Source organism: Budorcas taxicolor, chromosome 11 (assembly GCF_023091745.1).
Source record: "Budorcas taxicolor isolate Tak-1 chromosome 11, Takin1.1, whole genome shotgun sequence".
NCBI lineage: Eukaryota > Metazoa > Chordata > Mammalia > Artiodactyla > Bovidae > Budorcas > Budorcas taxicolor.
Genome location: NC_068920.1, coordinates 68,862 through 93,738, shown reverse-complemented (window position 1 = coordinate 93,738; position 24,877 = coordinate 68,862). Strand labels below are relative to the sequence as shown.

Below are 24,877 nucleotides of genomic sequence, written 5' to 3'. Positions count from 1 at the left end.
TAGTTTGATTTATAATAGACCAATACTCCAAACGTTCATCAACAGGGGAATGGATCAACAATTGCGGTATATGCAGATTTTCCTGGTGGTCCTGTGGTTGAGACCACTTGCTTTCACTGCGAGGGGCGTGGGTTCAATCACTGGTTGGGGAGCAAAGATCCCATATACCATGCAGTGTGACCAAAAGAAAAAAAGAAACCAAAGGGCTTCCCTGGTGGCTCAGTGATCAAGAATCTGCCTGCCAATGCAGGAGACACAAGTCTGACCCCTGATTGAGAAGATTCCACATGCCATTGAGCTTGTGGTCCAGAGACCAGGAGCTGTAACGACTGAGCCTGTGAGCTGCAACTGCTGAAGCCCGAGCACCCTGGAGCCCCCGCTCCACCACGAGAGAGGCCACCACATTAGGAAGCCCCTGCACTGCAACTAAAGTAGCCCCTGCTCTCCCAACCAGAGAAAAGCCCGGGCAACAATGAAGACCCAGTGCAACCAGAAACAAACAAATAAATTATAAAAAAGGAAGAAAAGGATAACCAACTGTGGTATAGCCGTATTATGGAATAATACTCAGATTAACAGGCAAACAAGTGGAGGTAGAACTCCCACCCCTTGGCTGGGTCAGGTGCCCACATTCAACTACATCTAGAAACAGATTTGTTTGAAAAGAAGCTTCCTTGTGGTTTAAAAAGGAAAAAGGAGAAGTCTGAATTTTTAAGACATGTGCCAGGATTGTTCACTCTGCCTGTGATGGAGACAAGAGCTGGGGTGGCACCTGGAGGAAGACTTGGGTGGGGCCGCTTTCCTAGGGCTGATGCTTCAAGTGACTCCGAATATTTACATACTGTAGAAGGTATTGAGGATGTTGGGAGTGGAAGCATTATGTCATCAAGTAATGTTAAAGGCATGAGTTTAAAAGCAGAGAGACTGGCCTGGGGCAGGAATGGGAACCCCTGTTCCACTGCAACAGGAAGAAGAGAGGAAGAAGTCAGATAGCAATGCAGTTCAATTTATAGAATTTTATTTGTTATTAGCTAATTAATCAATATTTTGGCTGTGCTGGGGCTTCAGTGCAGCGTGTGGGCTCTTCACTGTGGTGTGAGGGGGTTTCCCTTGTTTCAGTGCTTGGACTCAGTAAGTTGCCACAACACTGGCTCTCTAGTGGCATTCAGGTTTTAGTTGTCCTGAAGCATGTGGGATCTTAGTTTCTCAACCAGGGATTGAACCCGTGTCCCCTGCATTGGAAGGCAGATTCTTAACCACTGGACCACCAGGGAAGTCCCCAGTTTATAGAATTGATGGGAGAAAATGGAGAGAGCTCTCTAACGATTCCTAATCCCTCTGTGTATTAGGAGTTCAAGTCGTGTGCTGAGAGTGAAAAATATGTGGAATTAGAGGCTTAAGGAAATGGAGAAAATGTGGGAAAGTCAATCTGGAGACTCAGAACTGACAAGCGAGCCAAAAGGATTGTTGTTCTGCCTCTAAGTCACGTCCGACTCTTTACAGCCCGGTGGACTATAGTTCACCAGGTTCCTCTGTCCTCCATTCTATCTTGCAGAGTTCAAATTCATGTCTTTTAAGTCAGTGACGCTATCTAACCATTTCATCCTCCTCTGCCCCCTTCTTCTTTTGCCTTCAATCTTTCTCAGCAAATTAAAAATTAAATTGTACCTGGAAATGATAGGACTTGAATCTTTCCCAGCCAAAAAGATTACTGGGCTCCAGACACAAATGAGCTGAGGTTGGAGCCCATCGATGTTCAGAGGCCCCAAAATGCTAGATTTGGGGCTTAGTAACCTCAACATGGACAGGGAGAAAGCAGAGAGCTTGCCTCTGACCCACATGACCCTCTCTCCCTGTCACTTCTGACTCCACCCACAGCTGCAGCTTATGGCCACACAAAAGATTCCACCTGCTTTGCCTGGCCCTTCTCTACTGCCATTCACTCCCTCTTCCTGCCTCCTGCAGTTTTCATTTCCAGGAGAACTGGAAACCCCTAGCATTTCCCCCTCAGTCACAGGAGCAAAATCAAGGACAGAAGGACAATTTGGGGGTGGGCAGTGGATCAATGAGAGGAACAGGTCAAGCATGCAGCGTCTTCACTGGCAGTGGGGGGCCTTCAAGCGTGGTGTGTGCAAAGGCCTCCGGTGACCTTTCATCAGGCCAGAGGCCCCTTGAGGTACAGAGAGAGGAAGCACAGTTAAGGCCTCAGCTGGAGGCTTTTAATAATAAGTGTTCTGTTTATCAATAAGAAATATTCATGACATTGTTAAGCACTTTATGTAAGCAAGTTATTAAAGGGCGCTAATGAATATTACCAATTTTGTTTTAAGCAGGTGTATATATAGTTATAGAAAATAAGCAGAGTTACATCTTCAGCTGTACCAGATCTTATAAGGTCATGCTTCAAAGCAGCCATACTACAGTTACCCTCTGGGGGTGAGGGGAACATCTGCACAAATATTGTCTGTTATCATACTTTAAATTGGGTGAGAAAAGTTTCATTTCCCCAATTGAGGTTGATTGTCTTTTTCTTATTTTTAAAAATAGGATTCTTTATTACACTGTTGTCTGGGTCTGAGTCTTTTGTTAATCATATGAAAATTAAAGAAAAGAATCACTTCTCTGCAGAGATATATAAAAAAAGCAGAGACATCACTTTGCCAACAAAGGTCCGTGTAGTCAAAGCTATGGTTTTTCCGATAATCATATACGGGTGTGAGAGTTGGAGCTGAGCACCGAATAATTGATGTTTTCAAATTATGGTCCTGGAGAAGATTCTTGAGAGCCCCTTGGACTGCAAGGAGGTCAAACCAGTCCATCCTAAAGGCAGTCAACCCTGAATATTCATTGGAAGGACTGATACTGAAACTCCAATAGTCTGGCCACCTGATTGGCCATTGGACTCATTGGAAAAGATCCTGATGCTGGGAAAGATTGAAGGCAGAAGGAGAAGGGTGATGCAGAGGATGATATGGTTAAATAGTATCACAGACTCAGTGGACATGAATCTGAGCCAACTCTGGGAAATAGCGGAGGATAGAGGAGCCTGGCATGCTGCAGTCCATGGGGTCACAAAGAGTTGGCCACGACTGAAGTGATTTAGCATGCATGCACACACATGTGACATCCTTAATGTTTATTTGTCTTAGAATGGAAGTTTGTACCTTTCGACTGCCTTCATCTTGGCCCCCTTCCCCACTGCTCCCCCACCTATGGTAACCACAGATCTGGAAATCTCTCTTCTGAATTTATTTGTTTTTGAAGTATAACTAACCTACAACACCATGTTAGTTCCTATTACACAATATAGTGATCCAATATTTCTATGCATTTCATACTGATCAATGCAACAATTCTAGTTGTGACATATCACCATACAAAGACAGTACATAGTTACTGACTATATTCCCCACACAGTACATTTCATACTCACAACTCATTTATTTTGTACCTGGAAGTTTGTACCTCTGACTCCACTTCATCTATTTCTTTTCACCCACTACCCCTTCCCGCTCTGGAACACATATCTGTTATCTGTTTCTATAACTCTATGGGCTTTACAAAATTTTTTTAAAATTTTTTATTGGGGGCATAGTTGATTTACAATGTTGTGTTATTATAACTGTTCTGTTGTGTTTTTCATTTGTTTATCTTTTTAGATTACACATATAAGCAAAATAATGCAGTATTTGTCTTTCTATGTCTGATGTAATGCACTTAACATAATACCCTCTGGGCTTTCCAGGTGGTGCTAGCGGTTAAGAATCCAGCTGCCAATGCAGGAGACATTAAGAGACACAGGTTCGATCCCTGGGTCAGGAAGATCCCCTGGAGGAAGGCATGGCAACCTACTCCAGTATACTTGCCTGGAGAATCTCAAGGACAGAGGAACCTGGCAGGCTATAGTCCATAGGGTCACAAAGTGTTGGAATCAACTGAGGCAACTTAGCACAGCACAGCACATTATCCTCTCAGTTCAGTAGCTCAGTCGTGTCTGACTCTTTGCGACCCCATGGGCTGCAGCACGCCAGGCTTCCTTGTCCATCACCAACTCCTGGAGCTTACTCAAACTCATGTCCATCAAGTCGGTGATGCCATCCAACCATCTCATCCTCATCGTCCCCTTCTCTTCCCACCTTCAATCTTTCCCAGAATCAGGGTCTTTTCCAAGGAGTCAGTTCTTTGCATCAGGTGGCTAAATTATTGGAGTTTCAGCTTCAGCATGAGGCCTTCCAATGAACATTCAGGATTGATTTCCTTTAGGATGGACTGATTGGATCTCCTTGCAGTCCAAGGGACTCTCAAGAGTCTTCTCCAACACTACAGTTCAAAAGCATCAATTCTTCAGTGCTGAGCTTTCTTTATAGTCCAACTCTCCCATCCACACATGACTACTGGAAAAACTATAGTTTTGACTAGATGGACCTTTGTAGGCAAAGTAATCTCTCTGCTTTTTAATATTCTGTCTAGATTGGTCATAACTTTCGTTCCAAGGAGCAAGTGTCTTTTAATTTCATGGCTGAAGTCACCATCTGCAGTGATTTTGGAGTCCAAGAAAATATAGTCTGTCATTGTTTCCATTGTTTCCCCATCTATTTGCCATGAAGTGATGGGACCAGATGCCGTGATCTTAGTTTTCTGAACGTTGAGGGTTTTTTTTTTTTTTTTTATGTTGAGGTTTAAGCCAACTTTTTCATTCCCTTCTTTCACTTTCAACAAGAGGCTCTTTGATTCTTCTCCTTCTGCCGAAAGGGTGGTGTCATCTGCATATCTGAGGTTATTGCTATTTCTCCCGGCAGTCTTGATTCCAGCTTGTGCTTCTTCCAGCCCAGCGTTTCTCATGATGTCCTCTGCATATAAGTTAAATAAGCCGGGTGACAGTTTACAGCCTTGACGTACTCCTTTTCCTGTTTGGAACCAGTCTGTTGCTCCATGTCCAGTTCTAACTATTCCTTCTTGACCTGTGTACAGATTTCTCAAGAGGCAGGTCAGGTGGTCTTGCATTCCCATCTCTTTCAGAATTTTCCACAGTTTATTGTGATCCACACAGTCAAAGGCTTTGGCATAATCAATAAAACAAAAGTAGGTTTTTTTATGGAACTCTTTTGCTTTTTCTATGATCCAACGGATGTTGGCAATTTGATCTCTGGTTCCTCTGCCTTTTCTCAATCCAGCTTGAACAGCTGGAAGTTCATAGTTCACCTACTGTTGAAGCCTGGCTTGGAGAATTTTGAGCATTACTTTCCTAGCGTGTGAAATGAGTGCAATTGTGCAGTAGTTTGAACATTCTTTGGCATTGCCTTTCTTTGGGATTGGAATGAAAACTGACCTTTTCCAGTCCTGTGGCCACTGCTGAGTTTTCCAAATTTGCTGGCATATTGAGTGCAGCACTTTCATAGCATCATCTTTTGGAATTTGAAGTAGTTCAACTGAAATTCCATCACCTCCACTAGCTTTGTTTGTAGTGATGCTTTTTAAGGCCCACTTGACTTCACGTTCCAGGATGTCTTGCTCTAGGTGAATGATCACACCATCAGGGTTGTCTGGGTCATGAAGATCTTTTTTGACTAGTTCTTCTGTGTATTCTCGCCACCTCTTCTTAGGTCCGACCCTATGGTCATAAGCGGCCCCAGGGAACAGGGTTGTCTCAGAAAATAAGAGTGGCCCTGGGAGAAATACGCCATACAGACAGAGTGTGGGCCATCTCAGGAGATAAGAGGCCCTGAAATGTGGGGTGGTTAGCTTTTACAGGTTGGGTAATTTCATAGGCTAACAAGTAAGGGGATTATTCCAACCATTTTGGAGAAGAGGCAGAGATTTCCAAAAATCGGGCCAATGCCCACTTTTTGTCCTTTTATTGTCAGCCTCAGAACTGTCGTGTCACCTGTGAGTGTGTCGTTCTGCTGACGCAGTTCAGTGAGCGCATAATGAGGTTCAAAGTCTACCGGAAGTTGGTTTTCTGCCATCTCGGACCTCACTGGTCCTGATCAGATTATGTTACATTCTCAATGCCTCTTCCATTCTTTTAAAGATTGTGCCCTGCACTCTTCCCTCCTGTTTCAGAGTCTTGTTCTTTTCTTCTGGGGACACCCTACCCAATCTGCCTACACGAGCTACCCTGGTGTGATTTCAGGACTTTATTCACCCAACTAATTCTCATCTGGGCTTGCAACCAGTGTCTCCCAGTTCACCTCCCTAGTGCCAGGGAAATGGAAATCTTCAAAGCTGTTTCCTGAGGGCTTCTCAGTCTTCCTGTCCTGAGTGAGAATCCCTTCACTGGATTCAGGCTTCAGCGTGGTCTTGAAAGGCAGAGGGTTGGGAGACAAGAAGGAGGTAGCCCTGCAGGAGTTGAAGGACATCGATGGTCACGAGTAGTTTCTGCATACCCCTTAGCACAGAATGTAAGCACTTACACAATCACCCGGTGTCTGCCCTGCATCTGTACCTTGTGTGCACGTGTGGCTGGCTGCTATTCTCAACTCAGTTGTTTGATTTAACCGTTCCTGAGGGCAGAACCTCTGATACAGTGCTTCATATATGCTGAGACAAAGTTGTTGTTTTAAAAAAATATTTTTGGTTGAAATGATGACAGCTGTTCTAGAATGGCCCTCTGTAAAGTGTTGATAAATAGTTTTATAGTGTGCAACCATGAGACTAAATTTAGCAGTGTAGTGTGTTGTCAGTGTCCTTGAGGGCAGCTCCAACTGTGGAATCACTCCGTGTGTGTTCTAAGTTGCTTCAGTCGCGTCCAACTCTTCGTGACCCCATGGACTGTAGCCCGCCAGGCTCCTCTGTCCATGGGATTCTCCAAGCAAGAATACTAGAGTGGGTTGCCAAGTTCTCCTCCAGGGGATCTTCCTGACCAAGGATAGAACCTGCATCTCCTGTGGCTCCTACCTTGCAGGCAGATACTTTACTGCTGAGCCACAGGGAAAGCCTGAGGAATCACTGTCTGGTGTACTAAACAAGGGGAGAGCTTAACTGAGTTGGGGGAAATTGGATGTAGAAGACACTGTGGTCCAGCGGAGGAGAGGAAGAGGTGAACTTACATGTCAAAAAGACCTAGGATTAAGATAATGTTGCAAAGTTTAAAAGTGACCCTCCTGAAACTGAAACTGCACATCAGAGATTGGGTCTTGAACCCACTGTTTTTAGAGTTGCCCAAAAAAGTTCATTTGGGCTTTTCTACAAAATGTAAAGGAAAAATCCCCACAAACTTTTTGGCCTACCCAATAATTGAGATCACACACCTGGTCTCAGGACTTAATGAAGTTCAGGTTCTTTATGTCTCATCACAGAAAGAATTCATTGAGAGATGAGGTGGTGCCAGGGTCCAGCCCCTGCAGGATCTAGGGGAACCTGAAGGAGAAATGGCATTGGAGAATGAATGAATGAATGAATGAGAGAGGAAAGAATAGAAGCTGATATTCCTTGGTTTATACAGAAAGCCAATAAAACCCCAAGACAAGGGACTTGCTCTGTTCACTGAGGCCGCAGGCGCCCTCCCGGTCTCCTGAGGGAGTGAAGACGCAGAGCGCCTTCCTGTTCAGGTCTTAGAAGCCCAGGCAGGAAAGTGAACGCAGAGAGCCTCTATGCTTCAAGGGATCAGCCTGAAAAAGAGAGTAAGAGAGAGAAAGAAAGAAAGACACGGGGGAACCAGGCTTTCGTGGAGCCGGTCCTGGTCCGTCACTTTATTTTTCAGGGAAGCTTTTATACCTTAACTTGTACATAGAGGGAAATGAAAGATGCAAATTCATACAGAGTCAGCCCAAACATAACATCTATTTTGTCTTTATCGAAACCAGGATTTTTTTCTGCATATCTTTCCCATAAACAATGTTGTGTACATTATCTTCTGGCCTTGGAGACCTGTGAACATTTTATGGCCCTCTTTTGATAAAGGCTGCTCAACCAGAAAACTTATTTTCCCTTGAAATGTTTTTTCTTTATATTTCTAATCTATGTCAGCCTCAGAAAGTATTAAACAGCGTTACATTTCTCACGGAGCAAAGATGCAGTGAGTTACAAGAAAGAACCAATTAGCTCAAAGGTCTGATGTGGTTAATTTCAAGGCTACACTTGTTTTACTTACCTTCCAACTATGTTAACTAATGCACTCCCAGGTGCACAGTGGATAAGAGATATGGGAACTTGGCAGCAAGCATTGGCTCAACAGTGAAATCCTACACCAGCACTACTCTAATAGTTTTTAACCCTCTGAAAGGCTCTATATTTTTAGGCTTCCTGTGCCTCTCACAGTTGGGAGGCTGTGAATAATCTTATGCGTAGCTGCAAGAGTCTGGATAAACCTGTCAGACAAGCTAGAATGCCAACAGAGGGGGTTTGATTTTAAACACTCCTATCATGTCTAACAGACTTATTAGCTAGAGCCCTAAGTTGATTTTTTCCAGAAAAAGGTGGTCGGGGATAGCCCCCTGTTAATGTCAGAAGAGTTGGTGAAAGACATAAAATTGTAAGACAGACAGATTCTGGTTTTGGGGTAGATGCTCGAGCAGGTCCAGGGAGCCCCTCGAATCCTGATCCGCCTTTGCCTATCAGGTCTTCTCTGCATGACCTTTGTCGTGGGTGGGATCTCCCGTGGTGGCTCCCAGCAAGGTGGTAGCTAACAAGTAGATTAATTTAGAGAAACACACATTCCATAAACAGAATGCAAACTGTATCAAAAAGTAAGAGCCACCCCAGTGCATGGGGTTGTCTCAGGAAGGGAGAGAGGCCCTGGGAGAAACACCTCACAGATAGACTATGGGCCATCTCCGAAAGTGAGAGGCCCTGAAATAGGGGGTGATCAGCTTTTATGGGCTGTGTAATTTCACAAGGTAATGAGTGAGAGGAGTATAACAACTATTTTGGAGAAGAGGCAAAGATTTCTAGAAATTGGGCCACTGCCCACTTTTTGGCCCTTCACGGCGGACCTCCGAACTGTCATGGTACCTGGGGGTATGTCATTTAGCTAATATATTTGAATGGGCATAAACTGAGACTCAGGGTCTTTGTTGCTCAGTCACTAAGTCATATATGACTCTTTGTGCCCCCATGAACTGCAGCATGCCCGGCTCCTCTGTCCTGCACTATCTCCCAGAGGTTGCTGAAATTCATGTCCATAAGTTAGTGATGCTATCTAACCATCTTATCCTCTGCTGCTCCCTTCTCCTTTTGCCTTCAATCTTTTCTAATATCAGGGTGTACCAGAAGTAAAATGTTCACACTCTTGGACCTAGTTGGTTCTAACTAGTTTTTGTTATATCCTCAATGACTTTTTTTTTTTTTTAAAAGATTGTGCCTTGCCACCTTCCCTACTGTTTCAAAGCTATTCCCCCCAGCAGATGGGTCTGGCCACCTTCTTACCCTTTTTCTCATTAAAAGTTTTCAATAAAAATTTGAAACTATGAATTTTTTCAAAGAAATCAGTGATAGGGTTGCCAGACACAATAACCAAATGTCCAGTTATATTTGAATTTCAGATAGACAACAACTGTTGTTCAGTCACCAAGCCATGCCCATTTCTTTGCAACCTCATGGACTGCAGCACCTCAGGCCTTCCTGTCCCTCACCATCTCCTGGAGTTTGCCCAAGTTCATGTCCATTGAATCGGTGATGCCATTCAACCATCTCATCCTCTGTTGCCCTCTTCTCCTTTTGTCTTCAATCTTTCCCAGCATCAGGGTCTTTTCCAATGAATCAGCTCTTCGCCTCAGGTGGCCAAAGCACTGGAGTTTCAGCTTCAGCATTAGTCCTTTCAGTGAGTATTAAGGGTTGATTTCCTTTAGGATTGACTGGTTTGATCTCCAAGGGACTCTCAAGACTCTTCTCCAGTACCACAGTTTGAAAGCATCAATTCTTTGGTGATTGGCTTTCTGCCTTCTTTATGGTCCAATTCTCACATCCATACATGACTACTGGAAAGACCATAGCCTTAACTATATGGACCTTTCTGGGAAAAGTGATGTCTTTGCTTTTTAGTACACTGTCTAGGTTGTGTTCCAAATATTGTGTGGGACTTGGACTAAAAAAAAATCATTTATCTGGAATTCAAATTTAACTGGAATCTAGTATTTTTATTTCCTAATCCAGCAATGCAGGCCAATGAGGTACTGGAAGCATTTCATGGAAATCCACAGTACAACTCATGCATATACACATGTATATGTGTGTGTATATGCTCAGTCATGTGCAACTCTTTGCAACCCCATGGACCGTAGCCTGCCAGACTCCTCTGTCCATGAGAAATCCCAGGCAAGAATACTAGAGTGGATTGCCATTTCCTTCTTCAGGGGATCTTCCCAATCCAAGGACCAAACCCATGTCTCCTGTGTCTTGGCAGGTAGATTCTTTCCCACTGAGCCACCTGGGAAGCCCAATAAAAATACCTTTAAAGAGACACAGCCCTTTATTTACACACACATCAGACCACAAAATGCAGGTAATAATTCTTTAATGTGATTCACGTTATTTTGATGACATTCAGGCAAACTCAGATTCACAGTTATTGGCCTCATTGGCTACTTTTATTTATGTAACAACTGAGGCCGGCTGCACGATAGGGATCTTAGGTTTGAGCTGAAGTTTTAGAAGCCTTGTCTCTTGAAGTACTTGGCTTGTGCAAGGACACCATTGCAGAAGTCACAGCTCAGGTCCTGGCTGCTTCGGATGTAGCCAGCGCCTCCCGTGTAGGCACAGAGTCCACCTAGAATTTGTGACGTTGGTTAATGCTGACCCCACAGCCCCTCACGTGGCAGGGTGCTCAGCAGTTAACTCAGATTCTCTTTCTGAGTTGCTTTTCAGGAGGCAACTGAGTTTGGGGGAATCAGATGCAACATATTACATTGCATTCCTGTTAATTTCACTCTGGGAAACTGACCCATGGGGAACACGCACCTCTCAGGTACTGGTCAGGGGTCTAGGTTGGGAACCTCCTCTGGGTTTCTTTGATTCGTACATTCAGTACTTCAGTCACTCGGGAAACCTGGGCCTCACTGAACCAGGATGTGGGGCATAAAGACCAGGGTCCTGCAGGAAGAGAGGCAGTGGGTCTCGTGGCTTCCTGGGATCAAGGCTACTTTTTCATTTCCCTTCTTTTTCTCTCCTCCTCCTTTGGCAGAACCATTGCCACCTTCAATCTCCCCAAGGGTAAATAGTAAAGCTACAAGTCGGGGCAAGGGTTTCAGGGTAATGGTGACGGACGCAGCTGGAAATCAGAGGTGACACAGTGTAGGGACCAGTCTGATGCCCTCCTCCCATGCTGCAAACACAACCCCCCGCCCCTGGAAAAAGTTAGAAAGGGGCTTTTCTATCTGTACTCGTAACTCTTCTTCCAGATACCTGAATGTCTCAATCTATTTCTGACTTTTCTTAGACACTATGTGCGTCTTGGGAGAAGGCAATGGTACCCCACTCCAGTACTCTTGCCTGGAAAATCCCATGGATGGAGGAGCCTGGTAGGCTGCAGTCCATGGGGTTGCTAAGAGTTGGACACGACTGAGCGACTTCACTTTTCACTTTCATGCATTGGAGAAGGAAATGGCACCCCACTCCGGTGTTCTTGCCTGGAGAATCCCAGGGATGGGGGAGCCTGGTGGGCTGCTGTCTATGGGGTCGCACAGAGTCGGACACGACTGAAGCAACTTAGCAGCAGCAGCAGCAGCATGTGCGTCTCACCATACGTGGGAGAAATGTCTGACTCTGGGGAGGTGGCTAGTCCTTTCCCCAAGAATGAGATTTTAGAAAGAAGGCAGAACAGGGCAGGAGAAATGACGCTGGTGACAACATCACTAATGCTGTCCTCGGTCCCAGGTGTGCATTTCCAGCTGCCAGGTGACTTTGCAGCAATGACTCTGTCCTTGCAAATCCACTTGTTAACTTGTACAGGATGGATGACTTGTCTTCCCTGACCCCCTCCAACCCCATCTGGGTGAGTCCCCAGATCTTTCTTCAAAAGAAGATAAAGTTTTTGAAAGTACCTTTAAATTGTCAAGTGTCACATACTTTGGGTAGCCTGTTTAAAGGTCATTGAGGAATATGTTTTCCTGAAAGCTTAAATTATTTCCTGAAAGCTTAAAGGTTTCTCAACTAAAACAATAATGTGAAATACAGAGGAAAAAGCCTCATTGTCATCTTTACCATCTCAGTTCCCCCAGCATAGACTTAATTTAACAGTGGAATTCAACAGTTCCCTTAAAGGTTCTATCTGGTTGTAAGTGATACTGGCCAGAATTAGCACAAAAATGAAACCAATCTTCACAACTAAGAATTGTGTAGACAGAAGACAAGGGAAAGACAAATTCAGTATTTGTTGAGAATCCACCAAATACCAACTACTTTTTCACATTGCTTCATTGAATCTTCATAATGATTCTCTGAGACTGCATTTTGTCGATGAGGAAACTGAGATCCAGGGAGAGTAAGTGATTTATCCAAGGTCACATGGTTACAACAGAGCAAGAACTCAGTCTGTGATCTCTTTCATGCACCATCACGTTATTGGGAATCCAGAATAGGGTATGGTTGAAGAAATTATGGCTCTAAGCAAGGCAGAAGTGCTGGTCCCATCTCTCAGGCAGGGCTGGGCTCTTCCAGCTCCAGGGAGCACCTTTCACTGTATCCTGTGAAACTGCTCCAGGGAAGCCATCAGCAACAATACATGTGAAGGACATAAAAAGAGGGGAGGGCTTCCCTGGTGATCTTGTTGTTCAGTCACTAAGTCATATCTTTGTGACCCCATGGAGCAGCACGCCAGGCTTTCCTCTCCTTCACCATGTCCCAGAGCTTGCTCAAACTCATGTCCATTGAGTCAGTGATACCATCCAACCATCTCATCCTCTGCTGCCCCCTTCTCCTCCTCTTCTTGGTCTTTCCCAGCATCAGTCTTTCCCAATGAGTTGGCTCTTCGAATTAGGTGGCCAAAGTATTGGAGCTCCAGCTTCAGCATCAGTCCTTCCAATGAGAGTGTGAGTTGCTTGTTCTTTGTGGTCCCATGGACTGTAGCCCACCGGGCTCCTCTGTCCATGGACTTCTCCAGGGAAGAGTACTGGAGCGTGTTGCCATTTCTTCCTGATCGAGGGATCGAACCCAGGTCTCTGCATTGCAGGCAGATTCTTTACTGTCTGAGCTACAGGAAAGTCCCATTGAATATTCAGGGTTAATTTCCTTTACGAATGACTGGTTTGATCTCTTTGCTATCCAAGGGACTCTTAAGAGTCTTCTCCAGAACCACAGTTTGAAAGCATCAATTCTTTGGCTCTCTGCGTTCTTTATGGTCCAGCTCTCACATCCATCCATGACTACTGGAAAAACCGTAGCTTTGACTATACAGACCTTTGTCGGTAAAGTGATGCCTCTGCTTTTTAATATGCCATCTAGGTTTGTCATAGCTTTTCTTTCAGGGAGCAAGCATCTTTTAATTTCATGGCTACAGTCATCATCTGCATTGATTTTGCAGCCCAAGGGAATAAAGTCTTTCACTGTTTCTATTGTTTCCCCATCTATTTGCCATGAAGTGATGGGACCAGATACCATGATCTTAGTTTTTTGAATGTTGAGTTTTTTTTTTGAACGTTGCAATCCCTGGTGATTCAGTGGCTAAGACTCCATGCTCCCAATGCAAGGAACCCAGATTCAATCCCTGGTCAGGGAACTAGATCCCACATGCTGCAACTAAGACCCAGGGCAGCCAAATAAATAAATATAAATAAATATTTTCTTTAAAAATTAACAGATGTGAAGGAACCCCTTGGGTTGTAAGAAGTGACATATGAGATATCATGACTGATGGCAGGTTACCTGCACCACCCTGACCCCATAACCCACACCGTCCACGTTGGCCAGGACGTTGCTGCCATGAGACTGCCTGGACAAGACACCAGTGATCACAGCAGGGTCCAGGCAGTACTTCTGGCCAACAGTATGTATGATAGGTCGATATCTCAGGAGGGACGGCATGTCTATTTCAGCCAGTCTTTCAGAAGCACGAACTCCTACAGCAAACATAGAAGGAAGGAGGAAGGTTGAGGTGATTTGTGCTGAAACAGGAACTCAAGAGGAGAGAGAAAATGCACTCCAGGGGTCTGGGCAGTGGTCTAGGACTGAAAAGTCCAAGTTTGGGTCTGAAATCCCTGATGGCCATTCCTAGACCTGAGATTGTATTTCTCTTCCTTTGAACTTGAGTCACTATGCCCAGAGAAGTGGCCTTTGTGCTCCTCAGCTGGGCTCTCAGGGGCTGCTCTGGCCAACCTGGGAAATTCCACGGGCACCATTGGCCCCTAAGCATCCCAGAGGGACCCAGGAAAACCAGCTCCCATACACACAGAATGTGAGAGAAAAGTTTTCCCAACCCTTCAAGGGGTCCTCAGAGAGTTTCCCTGACAGGTATGCTCACCGCTGCCCACCTTTCTACCCTAAAATGACACCCAGAAAGCATGTGAGCTTAAACTTTTAAGAAACAATGAGAAATGACAAAAAAAGAAGATCAATACTAGTTTACCTGGCTAGTCTGTTTTACTGGTTTCGCAAGCACTCTCATCCACCTTACAGTAGGTGCTATACTTCCAGTGGACACACAGGAGAACTGAGTGACTTGCTGAAGCCCCAGAACCAAGACACTCAGACAAGCTCTGTGGACCTCACATCTAGTACCCTCTTCACCACTCCACCAGGTGGGGCTGTGGGAGGCAGTGGGGACCTGAAGGATATGCCGAAAGGATCAAAACTGTGGGAAAGGACAGAGAGGCGTAGGGTGGCCTCCTGAGGGAAGTGTCAGAGCCCTGTGGAAGACACCTTTGCTGAAAGGAGTCACCTTCTGAGAGAAAGGGGAAGAAGAGGAGGAAGGCAGGGTGGACAGAATGATGATGAATACCACAGTAGCTCAGGCCTTGACGCCTTCCGATGGCACAAGACGCCCCAGGGGTGTGGAGGGTCCGGATGTCTCCACGGCATCCCCAACTGCTGCTTTCTGATGAACCTACAAATGGAGGAAGTGCCAGTCTGAGACACTGAACTAGGAGTTCTAATCCTACTCCGTCCATTACGAAGTGATATTAATAAAAATATCCAGACAAAAATCAATGACAGTGGCAATCACGCAGTCATGGAAAGCAGTCTGAAATGTATAGTATGGCGACTACGTGATTACAGAAACTCGTGTCTCACCTCCTCTTCCATGGACTTGAGGAACAGTTGGAGTTATAAGCCTTGCACGCCTCTGGAGCTGAACAGTGCTGCTGGGTGGGTATCTTGGAATCAGAGCAGAGATCCTGCGCGCCCACAAGCCAGTCTGCATCTTGTGTCTTAGGCGAGCCCTCAGAGCTTCTCCCTCATACTCCTCACTCTGTAGTCTGGGGAGACACTTGTGCTTGCTCGGGAGAAACACACAGTGTGAAGCCTGATCTCCCTGAGAGCTCAACCCGGAGTTAAAGTGAAGGCACAGCTGGTAAACTGGACTCAGAGTTGGCTTCCCCCGCTCTAGGGCACACTTCTAGGTGGGAGCCTAAGACAGCAAAGAGGGGAGGACGCACTGTGAGGTCCAGGACCAGGTCTCTGCAGCAGGCTTCCTCTTCCCTCTTCTTCCTGTTCCCCTCTTGCCCCTCTGTCTCTCTCTCTAACTCCCATTCTAGTCCCTGCAGGGGCGAGCATTCCCTAGAATTTATAGTTCACATCAGGAGGGCACACGAGCCAGCAACAGAGCGCAGGAAACTGCCCCTTGACAGAATCATCTCACTGCTATCAGCTTGTAAGCACTTCCCTCTAGATTACTCTTTTTTATTTATTTCATCTTTGACTAAATTGAACTGTCATCAAATCTTCATGATATGCAGATTTTGGGAAGTATATCTGCTGCACATCATCATCTGTGTACTGTAGATTTGTGTGCTAAGTCACTCAGTCATGTAGTCAGGCCTGTAGCCTGCCAGGCTCCTCTGTCCATGGGATTCTCCAGGCAAGAATACCGGGGTGGCTTGAAGATCTTCCTCCAGGGGATCTTCCCAACCCAGGGATTGAACCTGTGTCTCTTACGTCTCCTGCACTGGCTGACGGGTTCTTTACCACTAGCACCACCTGGGAAACCCACTGTAGGTTTATGTAAATGCATTTTAAAGTTCTGTTTTCTTATTAAGAATTTCATGGGGCTGACATCTGAAAATACAGGTATTTTAGAATAAATACTACTTTTAAAACTTTCAATGAGTAACCTAAGAGAAATGAGGAAATGAAGTGACTTGATGTTTTATGAGTGTACTAAAAATTAAACAAGCAACATTTTCTTGTTTATTGTTTAATCAGTTCACTCTTATCTTTATAACTGGTGACAAATACCCTGAACAGTAGTTGGTTGTGCCACTCATTATTCCTTGCCCTGTAGCCTCTTCCTAGTCACCTTATATGATTCCCTCCCCGAAGTTCCTTTTGTTTCTCTTGTAACAGTCTTTATTTTGAAGTCTATTTTGTCTGATGTGAATATCGCTACTCCAGCTTTCTTTTGACTTTCATTTGCCTGGAATACCTTTTTCCATCCTCTCAGTTTGTCTGTATGCTTTCCTAGATCTGAAGCGGATCACTTGTAGATAGCATCTGTTCGGATCTTGTGTTTGGATTCATTCACCCGGTCTGTGTCTTTTGGTTGGAGCATTTAATCTATTTATGTTAAAGGTAATTATCAATATGTAGGGCTTCTCTGGTCGCTCAGTGATAAAATAATCCACCTGCAATGCAGGAGATGCTTGTCTGTGGGTTCGATCCTGGGTCAGGAAGATCCCCTGGAGAAGGAAATGGTGACTCACTCCAGTACTCTTGCCTGGAGAATCCCAGGCTGCAGCCAATGGGGTTGCAAGAGTTGGGCACGACTTAGCTACTGAACCACCACCACCACTGTGTTCTTGCTACCATTTGTTAACTGTTTTGAATTTGTTTTTGTAGCTCCTTTTTGTTCCCTTCCTCTTTTGTCCTCTTCTACTGTGATTTTTTTGACTAACTTTAGTGTTATGTTTGGATTCCTTTTTCTTTTTTGTGTGTGTACCTACTGTAGATTTTTGGTTTGCAGTTACCATGAGATTTTGATATAGCAGTATATAAACAAGATTGTTTTAAGCTGCTGTCTTCTAATTTCAGATGCATTTCCAGCATCCTGCATTTGTGGACTCCTTTTCTCACACTTGCTGGTTCTGATATCACATTTGTGTACAGATGATTTCCTACCTTTACTGTATGTTTGCCTTTACAGGTGAGCTTTTCAATTTGTAATTTTTTTTTTCTAGTTGTGGCCTTCTCTTCTCCACCTAGAGAAGTTCTTTTAGGATTAGTTGCAAAGTTGGTCTGATGGTGCCAAATTCTCTTGTCCGTAAAGCTTTTGGTTTCTTTGTTTGATCTGAATGAGAGCCTTGCTGGGTAGAGTATTCTTGGTTGTAGTTTCTTCCCTTTCATCATTTTAAATGTATCATGCCTTTCTAGCCTGCAGAGTTTCTGCTGAGAAATCAGCTGATAATCTTATGCAAGTTCCCTTCTACATTATTTGTTACTATTCCCTTGTTGCTTTTAGTATTTTTTCTTCGTCTTTTATTTTTGTCAGTTTGATTACTATATGTCAGCAGCATATTCCTCCATAGATGCTGCTATTTCCGGACTTGAGTTACTGCTTCCTTTCCCATGTTAGGAAAGTTTTCAGCTATTATCTCTTTAAATATTTTCTCAGGTCCTTTCTCTTGCTCTGTCTTCTCTTTTTAGGACCCAATAGTGTGAATGTTGGTGCATTAAATGTTTTCACAGAGATCTCTTAGGCAGTTCTCATTCCTTTTCATTCTTTTTTCTGTATTCTGTTCTGCAGCCATTCTGCCTTCCAGCTCACTTATCTGTTCTTCTGCCTCAGTTATTCTGCTATTGATTCCTTCTGGTGTATTTTTCATTTCGGCTGTTGTATTGTTCACCTCTGTTCGCTCTTTATTTCTTCTAGGTCTATGTTAAACATTTCTTGTATCTTCTTGATCTGTGCCTCCATTGTTTTTCCAAGGTCTTGGGTCATCTTTCTTATCATTTCTGTGAATTCCTTTTCAGGTAGATTGCCTATTTCCACTCACTCCACTTCAGTTGTTCTTCTGGGGTTTTATCTTGTTCCTTCATCTGGAATATATTCCTCTGCTGTCTGGTTTTGTCTAACTTTCTGTGATTGCAGTTTCTGATTTGCAGGCTGCAGGAATGTAGTTCTTGCTGTCTGCCCCCTGGTGGAGGAGGCTAAGAGGCTTGTGCAGGCTTCCTGGTGGGAGGGACTGGACCCTGCCCACTGGTGGGTGGAATTGGGTCTTGTCTTTCTGGTGGTAGACAGGGATGTGTCAGGGAGTATAGTTTGTCGGACAGCTGTGTGCTCAGGACAACTTTAAGCAGCCTGTCTGCTGATGGGTGGAGCTGTGTTCCCACTCTGTTGGTTGTTTGGCTTGAGACATCCCAGAATTGGAGCTGACCACCTGTTGGGTGGGGCCAGGTCCAAGAGGGCTCATGCCAAGGACTGCAGCCACCAGTGTCCTTGTCTTCACGGTAAGCCACCCCGCCTCCCTCCATAAGAGACCGTCCGATATTAGCAGGTGAGTCTGACCCCATCTCTGGTGAGGTCACTGCATTTTACCCCAATTCTTGGTGTGCACGAGACCTTATGTACACCCTCCAAGAGTGGAGTTTCAGTTTCCCCCAGTCCTATGGAATTCCTGCAATCAAACCCCACTGACCTTCAAAGGCAAATTCACCGGGGGTTCCTCCTCCCATTGCCAGACTCCCAAGCTGGGGACCCTGACATGGGCTCAGAATTTTCATTCCGGGTTAGAGAACTTTGGTGGCGTGATTATTTTCCAGTTTGTGGGTCACCCACCTGGCGTGTATGGACTTTGATTTTATCAGATTATGGCCCCCCCAACCTTCTCATTGTGGCTCCTTCTTTGTCTTTGGATGTAGGATATCTTTTTCAATAGGTCCTAGCATATTTTTGTTGATGCTTGTTCAGCAATTAGTTGAGATTTTGGTGTTTCCGTAAGAAGAGTTGAGCTCACATCCTTCTATTCCACCATCTTTCTCCTCTTTCCTACTTTGTTATAGTCCCAAAATTCCTTGTAAAATTTAAAAAAATATATTTCTTGAATTGGTGGGTCAAGAAAGAAATGTAAAGCCGGCCCCATTTGAGAAATTTTTAAATTTCAGATCCAGGAAAAAAAAAAATTTGCTTCTCTTAAGACACTATGCTTCCTCTTTTTCTTTGTCAAAAAACATGACCTTTTCCTCTTTGCCCCAGTTGCAAGGAACCTTAGGACCAAATCTGAAATTCAAGCATGGCAACAATGTCAGCCTCAGCAGTTAACTGAGTCACTTCTCCTTGACCCCCAAAATGCTAGTTTTCTATTGAACTACATTAGTTTTACAGTAGTAAATCACCTTAATCCTTCTGTAGAAATATATGGCCTATTAATAAATTCAGTAAGCACTTTTGGTGAAAGAATTTTTATAGAGGAACAATGAGCATTGTTCAATGGAATAGATTTAAAGTCTGGCTTCAAGCAATGCTGTTGTAAGCCCACCCCTCATTCTGGAGAACTCCCTGCTTTTGTGAGGCATCTGGGAAGAGACTGTGGATGGCTGTTACCAAACCCAGGATTTGTTGAACAGCTTGGGGAAAAAAACTGCAGTTTTTTTTTTTTTCCACTGCAGTTTTAAGTATCAGAAATACCACTGTATTCCCATGCTTATCTTTCCCATCTCCAAGGTCATTTGGGAAAATGAAGCACACTCACCTGTAAGGACAAGGAGGCCTAGAAGCAGCCACAGCACAGACATATCAGTGACTTGGCACCACAGATCCTGAAATGATTTTTAAATAGAAATTAGCCCGAAGATGTGAAAATATCAGTTGTCATCATAACACTATGTACTGTTTCTATGGAAAGGCGTGAAAAGAATGAAGTGTCCCTTCAGACCGTGTCCCTATGTCTGAATAAGAAAATTAATTATTGGAATCAGAATGAAATAAGTTGAACTGGGACATGTGCTCCATCTGTCCTTTTAATTAAAAGTGATGAGACTCCTGCTCAGCCCACAGAGACTCAACATACTGTCAAGCTACAGAATACTGATTCTTTCAAGAAACCAAGATACTCTGATTCTCAACATGGAGAAGCATGGTGACCAGACTACAGATCTTGAAAAGGAAATTTCTGATGTTTGTGCCTTATCCTAGTAGCCTCCTCATTATCAAAATATAATGACCAAAAGGAGAATTTTATATTAGTATTTCACTTACTTGGGGGTCTTTTTCCTTTAGGTTAGAGGAAAGGTTACACTTTCCTCAGTGCCTTGCCGTAGTCTTTGCTATAAGAAGGATCTGAGTGTTCATTGCAGCACTGTTTAGAATAATTAGGACATGGAAGCAACCTAGATGTGCATCGACAGATGGATGGATAAAGGTGTGGTACGTATACACAATGCAATCTTACTGAGCTATAAAAAGGGATGCATTTGAGTCAGTTCTGATGAGGTGGATGAACCTAGAGCTTATTACACAGAGTGAAGTCAGAAAGAGAAAAACAATATTTTATGTTAATGCACATATATGGGATCTAGAAAGACAGTACTGATGACCCTACTTTCAGGGCAGCAAAGGAGACACACACATAAAGAACAGACTTTTGGAAACAGTGGGAGAAGGTGAGGGTGGAATGATTTGAGAGAATAGCATTGAAACATATGCATTACCATATGTAAAACAGACAGCCAGTGGGAATTTGCTGTATGATGCAGGGAACCCAAAGCCAGTGCTCTGTAACAACCTAGAGGGGTGGGATGGACAGGAAGGTGGGAGGGATGTTCAAGAGGGAAGAGCATATGTATACCTATGGCTGATTCATGTTGATGTATGGCAAAAACCATAATAATATTGTAAAGTAATTAACCTCTAATTAAAAAAGAAAAATAAAGAAGGAGCTGGAAGACATTCCCACTCCTCTAAGCCCCTAGCCTGGGCATCTCAGACCCTTTTGGTCACCTTGAGTCATGTTCCCTGTTCTCCATCTGCCTAGGCGAGAACAGACCTGGGCCAGAGCCTGGGGATACCAATAAACAGGCTATTTCTGCCAGCAGAGTTAAACCCCTGTGAAGTCAGGTCATGGTCGGAGTCCAGGAGTGAACTCATAGCAGGCTCGGCAGACAAGAGATCAGACAACTGGTCACCGTCAAGCACTTGCTCTCAAGTTCATTCTCATCCCAACCATTTCTCTAATCATCTTCCTCATGTATAAAGAGCCCTGGTTCCCCTAGTAGTTACTAAATGAATACACAAATGCCACCCAGGACAACTTGCTGTTGACCCCAGGGAATGCCTGAAGAGCCAGCCACCTGCCCCAAAGCCTCCACCTTCACCTGCCCCAAAGCCTCCACCTCCAACCCCTCCCACTGCAGCTCCTCCCAGCATCTCCTTTGGTCAGCTGAGCTTGGCTACCATCATTTTGAATTATTACTATCATTACAAGTAGAGCGTGAGTATAAATATGTACTCAGCAATTTTGTAATGCTCTTTTTATCTTTTTTGTTTGAAAGTTAGTCTTTTGGGTGGTTCTTTCTAAACACCCAGGAAGAGAATATGTCCCAAGATGAAGAAGAGGTATTAAGAAAGTTATTTGAACAAACAAAAAGCCATGCTTTTCATTTTTCTCCCCTACAGTATCAAGATGGTCTATTTGATTTCCCTTAGATGAGCAGAAAATGTTGTGCTCAGTCCAAAACACCAGAAAGATACAGGAACTTGGAATCTTAGCTGTGTCTGCAGGAACTCTCCGATTCAGTCACCTAACAGGAATCAGCCACTGAGCCCCCAGCACTGAATGAAAGAGGACACTCTGGCCCAGGAAAAAGAATAAAGAGCCATGTAGGTGCAGGAAAAGCTCATAGTTTCATGAAAGTGTATCTTTACAGAGGCTTCTCACTGGCTTTCTGGAAAGGACCCATCAGAAAAAAGCACTGCTTGCATCCAATTGCTAAAGCCAGAGTATTTCACTCTTTTTACTGCTTTTCCAAGGAGCAAAAATACTTCTTCTTGGAAACCAAAGTAGAAGAACTTAGCTTTTATTGCAACATGAAAGCTTGTCTCATTTCCCAACCATGGAACTAAATGTGTTGAGTACGCTCTTGAAGGCAAAGAGACTATGTAAACACACATGCCAATGACTTAGGAACACCGAGTCACTCTCTTCTTTTTTTGTTCCAATTATATCAGGAAAGAGCAAGAAGTGACAATAAGATGTCAACACAGCATAATGAAGCAACCCAAACTCTGTGACCCAACTTTCCAGGTGCCAAAAAGTAGTCTATGTTCAGAAGAGAGTGTTGAGGCGTCACTGGAGTGTATGTGAGGACTGTCCACAGGCCACCCAGGACTGATCTGGTCACACCCCATGGCTTCCACCACTTGGAACTACTATCAAAGTGTCAGGTCATTTGTGATGCCAAGCATGGCAACCCTCTTCTCCCTTCCTGAAAGCAGAACAGTGACAGACAGCATGAGGGTGTCAAACTGGGGAATGCCCTGGAAACTGACAACCTCAACACCCCCAGGGGTCCGCCGGGGTCCAGCCCCCGCAGGATCCAGGGAAACTTGAAGGAAAAACGGCATCAGCGATTGATTTAGAGAGAGATAAGGAAAGAATGTTGTAGATAAGAAAATAGAGGAGAGAAAGAGGCTGATATTCCTTGGTTTACATAGAAAGCCAATAAAACTTCCAGACAAGAAGTTTCCCTGTTCACGGAGGCCACTGGTGCCCTCCCGGTCTCCTGAGGGAGTGAAGACACAGAACGTCTTCCTGTTCAGGTCTTAGAAACCCGGGCAGATAAGTGAACGCAGGGAGCCTCTATGCTCCAAGGGATCAGTCTGAAAAAGAGAGTAAAAAAAAAGAAAAAAAGAAAAACACGGGGTGACCAAGCTTCTTCGAGCGAGGCCCATTTTTTTTATTTTCAAAGGGTCTTTTATACCTTTACTTGTACACAGAGGGAAATGAAAGATGCAAAGTCATACAGAGTCAGCCCAAACATTACATCTGTTTTGTCTTTATCGAAACCAGGATTTTTTCTGCAAACCTTTCCCATAGACAATGTTGTGTACTTATCTTCTGGCCTTGGAGGCCTGTGGACATTTTATGACCGTCTTTTGATAAAGGCTGCTCAACCAGAAAACTTATTTTCCCTTGAAATGTTTTTTCTTTATATTTCTAATCTATGTCAGCCTCAGAAAGTATTAAACAAGTTACATTTTTCACAGAGCAAAGGTGCAGTGAGTTACAAGAAAGAACCGATTAGCTCAAAGGTCTGATGTGGTTAATTTCAAGGCTACACTTGTTTTTTTTACATTCCAACTATGTTAACTAATGCACTCCCAGGTGCACAGTGGATAAGAGATATGGGAACTTAGCAACAAGCATTGGCCCAATAATGAAATCCTACACCAGCGTTACTCTAATAACTTTTAAGTCTTTAAAAGGCACTATGTTTTAGGCTTTCCATGCCTCTCACAGTTGGGAGGCTGTGAATAATCATATGCGTAGCTGCAAGAGTCTGGATAGACCTGCCAAGCAAGCTAGAATGCTAACAGAGGGGGTTTGATTTGAAATATTCCTCTCACGTCCAGGAGACTTATTAGCTATAGCCCTAAGTTGATTTTCTCCAGAGAAAGGTGGTCGGGGATAGCCCCCTGTTAATGTCAGAGGAGTTGGTGAAAGTCATGAAATAGTAAAACAGACAGATTCTGGTTTTGAGGTAGATGCTTGAGAAAGCCTAGGGAGCCCCTCGAGTCCTGAAGCCTTGCTTAACAGTTCTCTTCCACATGACCTTGTCATGGGGGGGATCTCCCGTGGTGGCTCCTGGCAGGGGTCAGTTTAGGTCCTGGTGGCCTCCCCTCACCCTCCCTCCACTGAGCACTTTGTAATTCTTAAAGCAGGTTTATATCTGTAAGGCATAGTAGACCATTTCCTCCTCAGTTAAACAATGTTTCTTGAAAAAGTGGAAATAAAGGTCTTTGTACTTCTCTCACCAGAGAGCCCCCATCTGTTTTTCGCCAATGTTCTCCCAGATTTTCCCCATAAATCTTAAACCACAGGCATCCCAGGTCTTTGGGGCCTTCCAACCTGCCTGGAAAAGGTGCCATGTTAACATTCTAAGGTCCTGGGAGATGGAGGTGGCCCTGCCCCATCGTGCCCCACCCCATTTGGTCCTGAAGGGATTGAGAACTTCTCTGTACACCCTCACCCTGGCTTTAATGCTGACTCGGGTCTCTTGCTTGCCCCTGTGGACTAACAGGCCTTTCTACCGAGAGCAGCATCATGTCTTGCCATCTCCTCTCTTTCTCTCCCTCCTCGCACACTCCCTCGCATTTCCCACAGACTGCTATGCACCAACAGGCCTTAAAACTAAGATAGCAGCAATGACAGTCACACATAGTGAATGTTTCTGCCATTAAGACCACGTTTTCTCGAGTCAAACATAAGCTGCCTTCTAAGCTCATTTTTTGCAGAGTTGCATTTTGGCATGCTCTGTGAAAATATGTATTTAGTGAATTTGGACTGGTAAGCAAGGAACCAACCTGGAAGGCTCAAGCTCTTCTTTTCACTCTCTGAAGGCAAATCCTTTCCTGGTTGATAGAAATCTAGGAGGGAGTTCTTTCTCTCCCTTTGGCCCTTGTGCCTGCTTTCCTCGTTTTTCCTATCTGGGATTTCCAGAGTTGAGAACTCCATGAAGTTTCTCTCCCAGTGCTGAGGATTGTCCCAGGAATATCCCATTCTTTTTTTTTTTTTTTTTTTCGCTACACCACGTAGCATGCAGGATCTTAGTTCCCCAACCAGGGGTCAAATCCACT

At 44.3% G+C, this 24,877-nt stretch overlaps 1 protein-coding gene across 1 annotated transcript; it reads right to left on the bottom strand.

Annotated features, from left to right (window-relative positions):
- Positions 1-10,586: 10,586 nt before the first annotated feature.
- Positions 10,587-19,818, bottom strand: LOC128056938 (lysozyme g-like protein 1). The gene is given in 6 exon segments (XM_052649764.1): positions 10,587-10,705; positions 10,897-11,028; positions 11,838-11,852; positions 13,821-13,991; positions 14,870-14,974; positions 19,776-19,818. Coding segments are annotated over 6 exon segments (585 nt in total).
- Between the last annotated feature and the right edge of the window lie 5,059 nt (positions 19,819-24,877).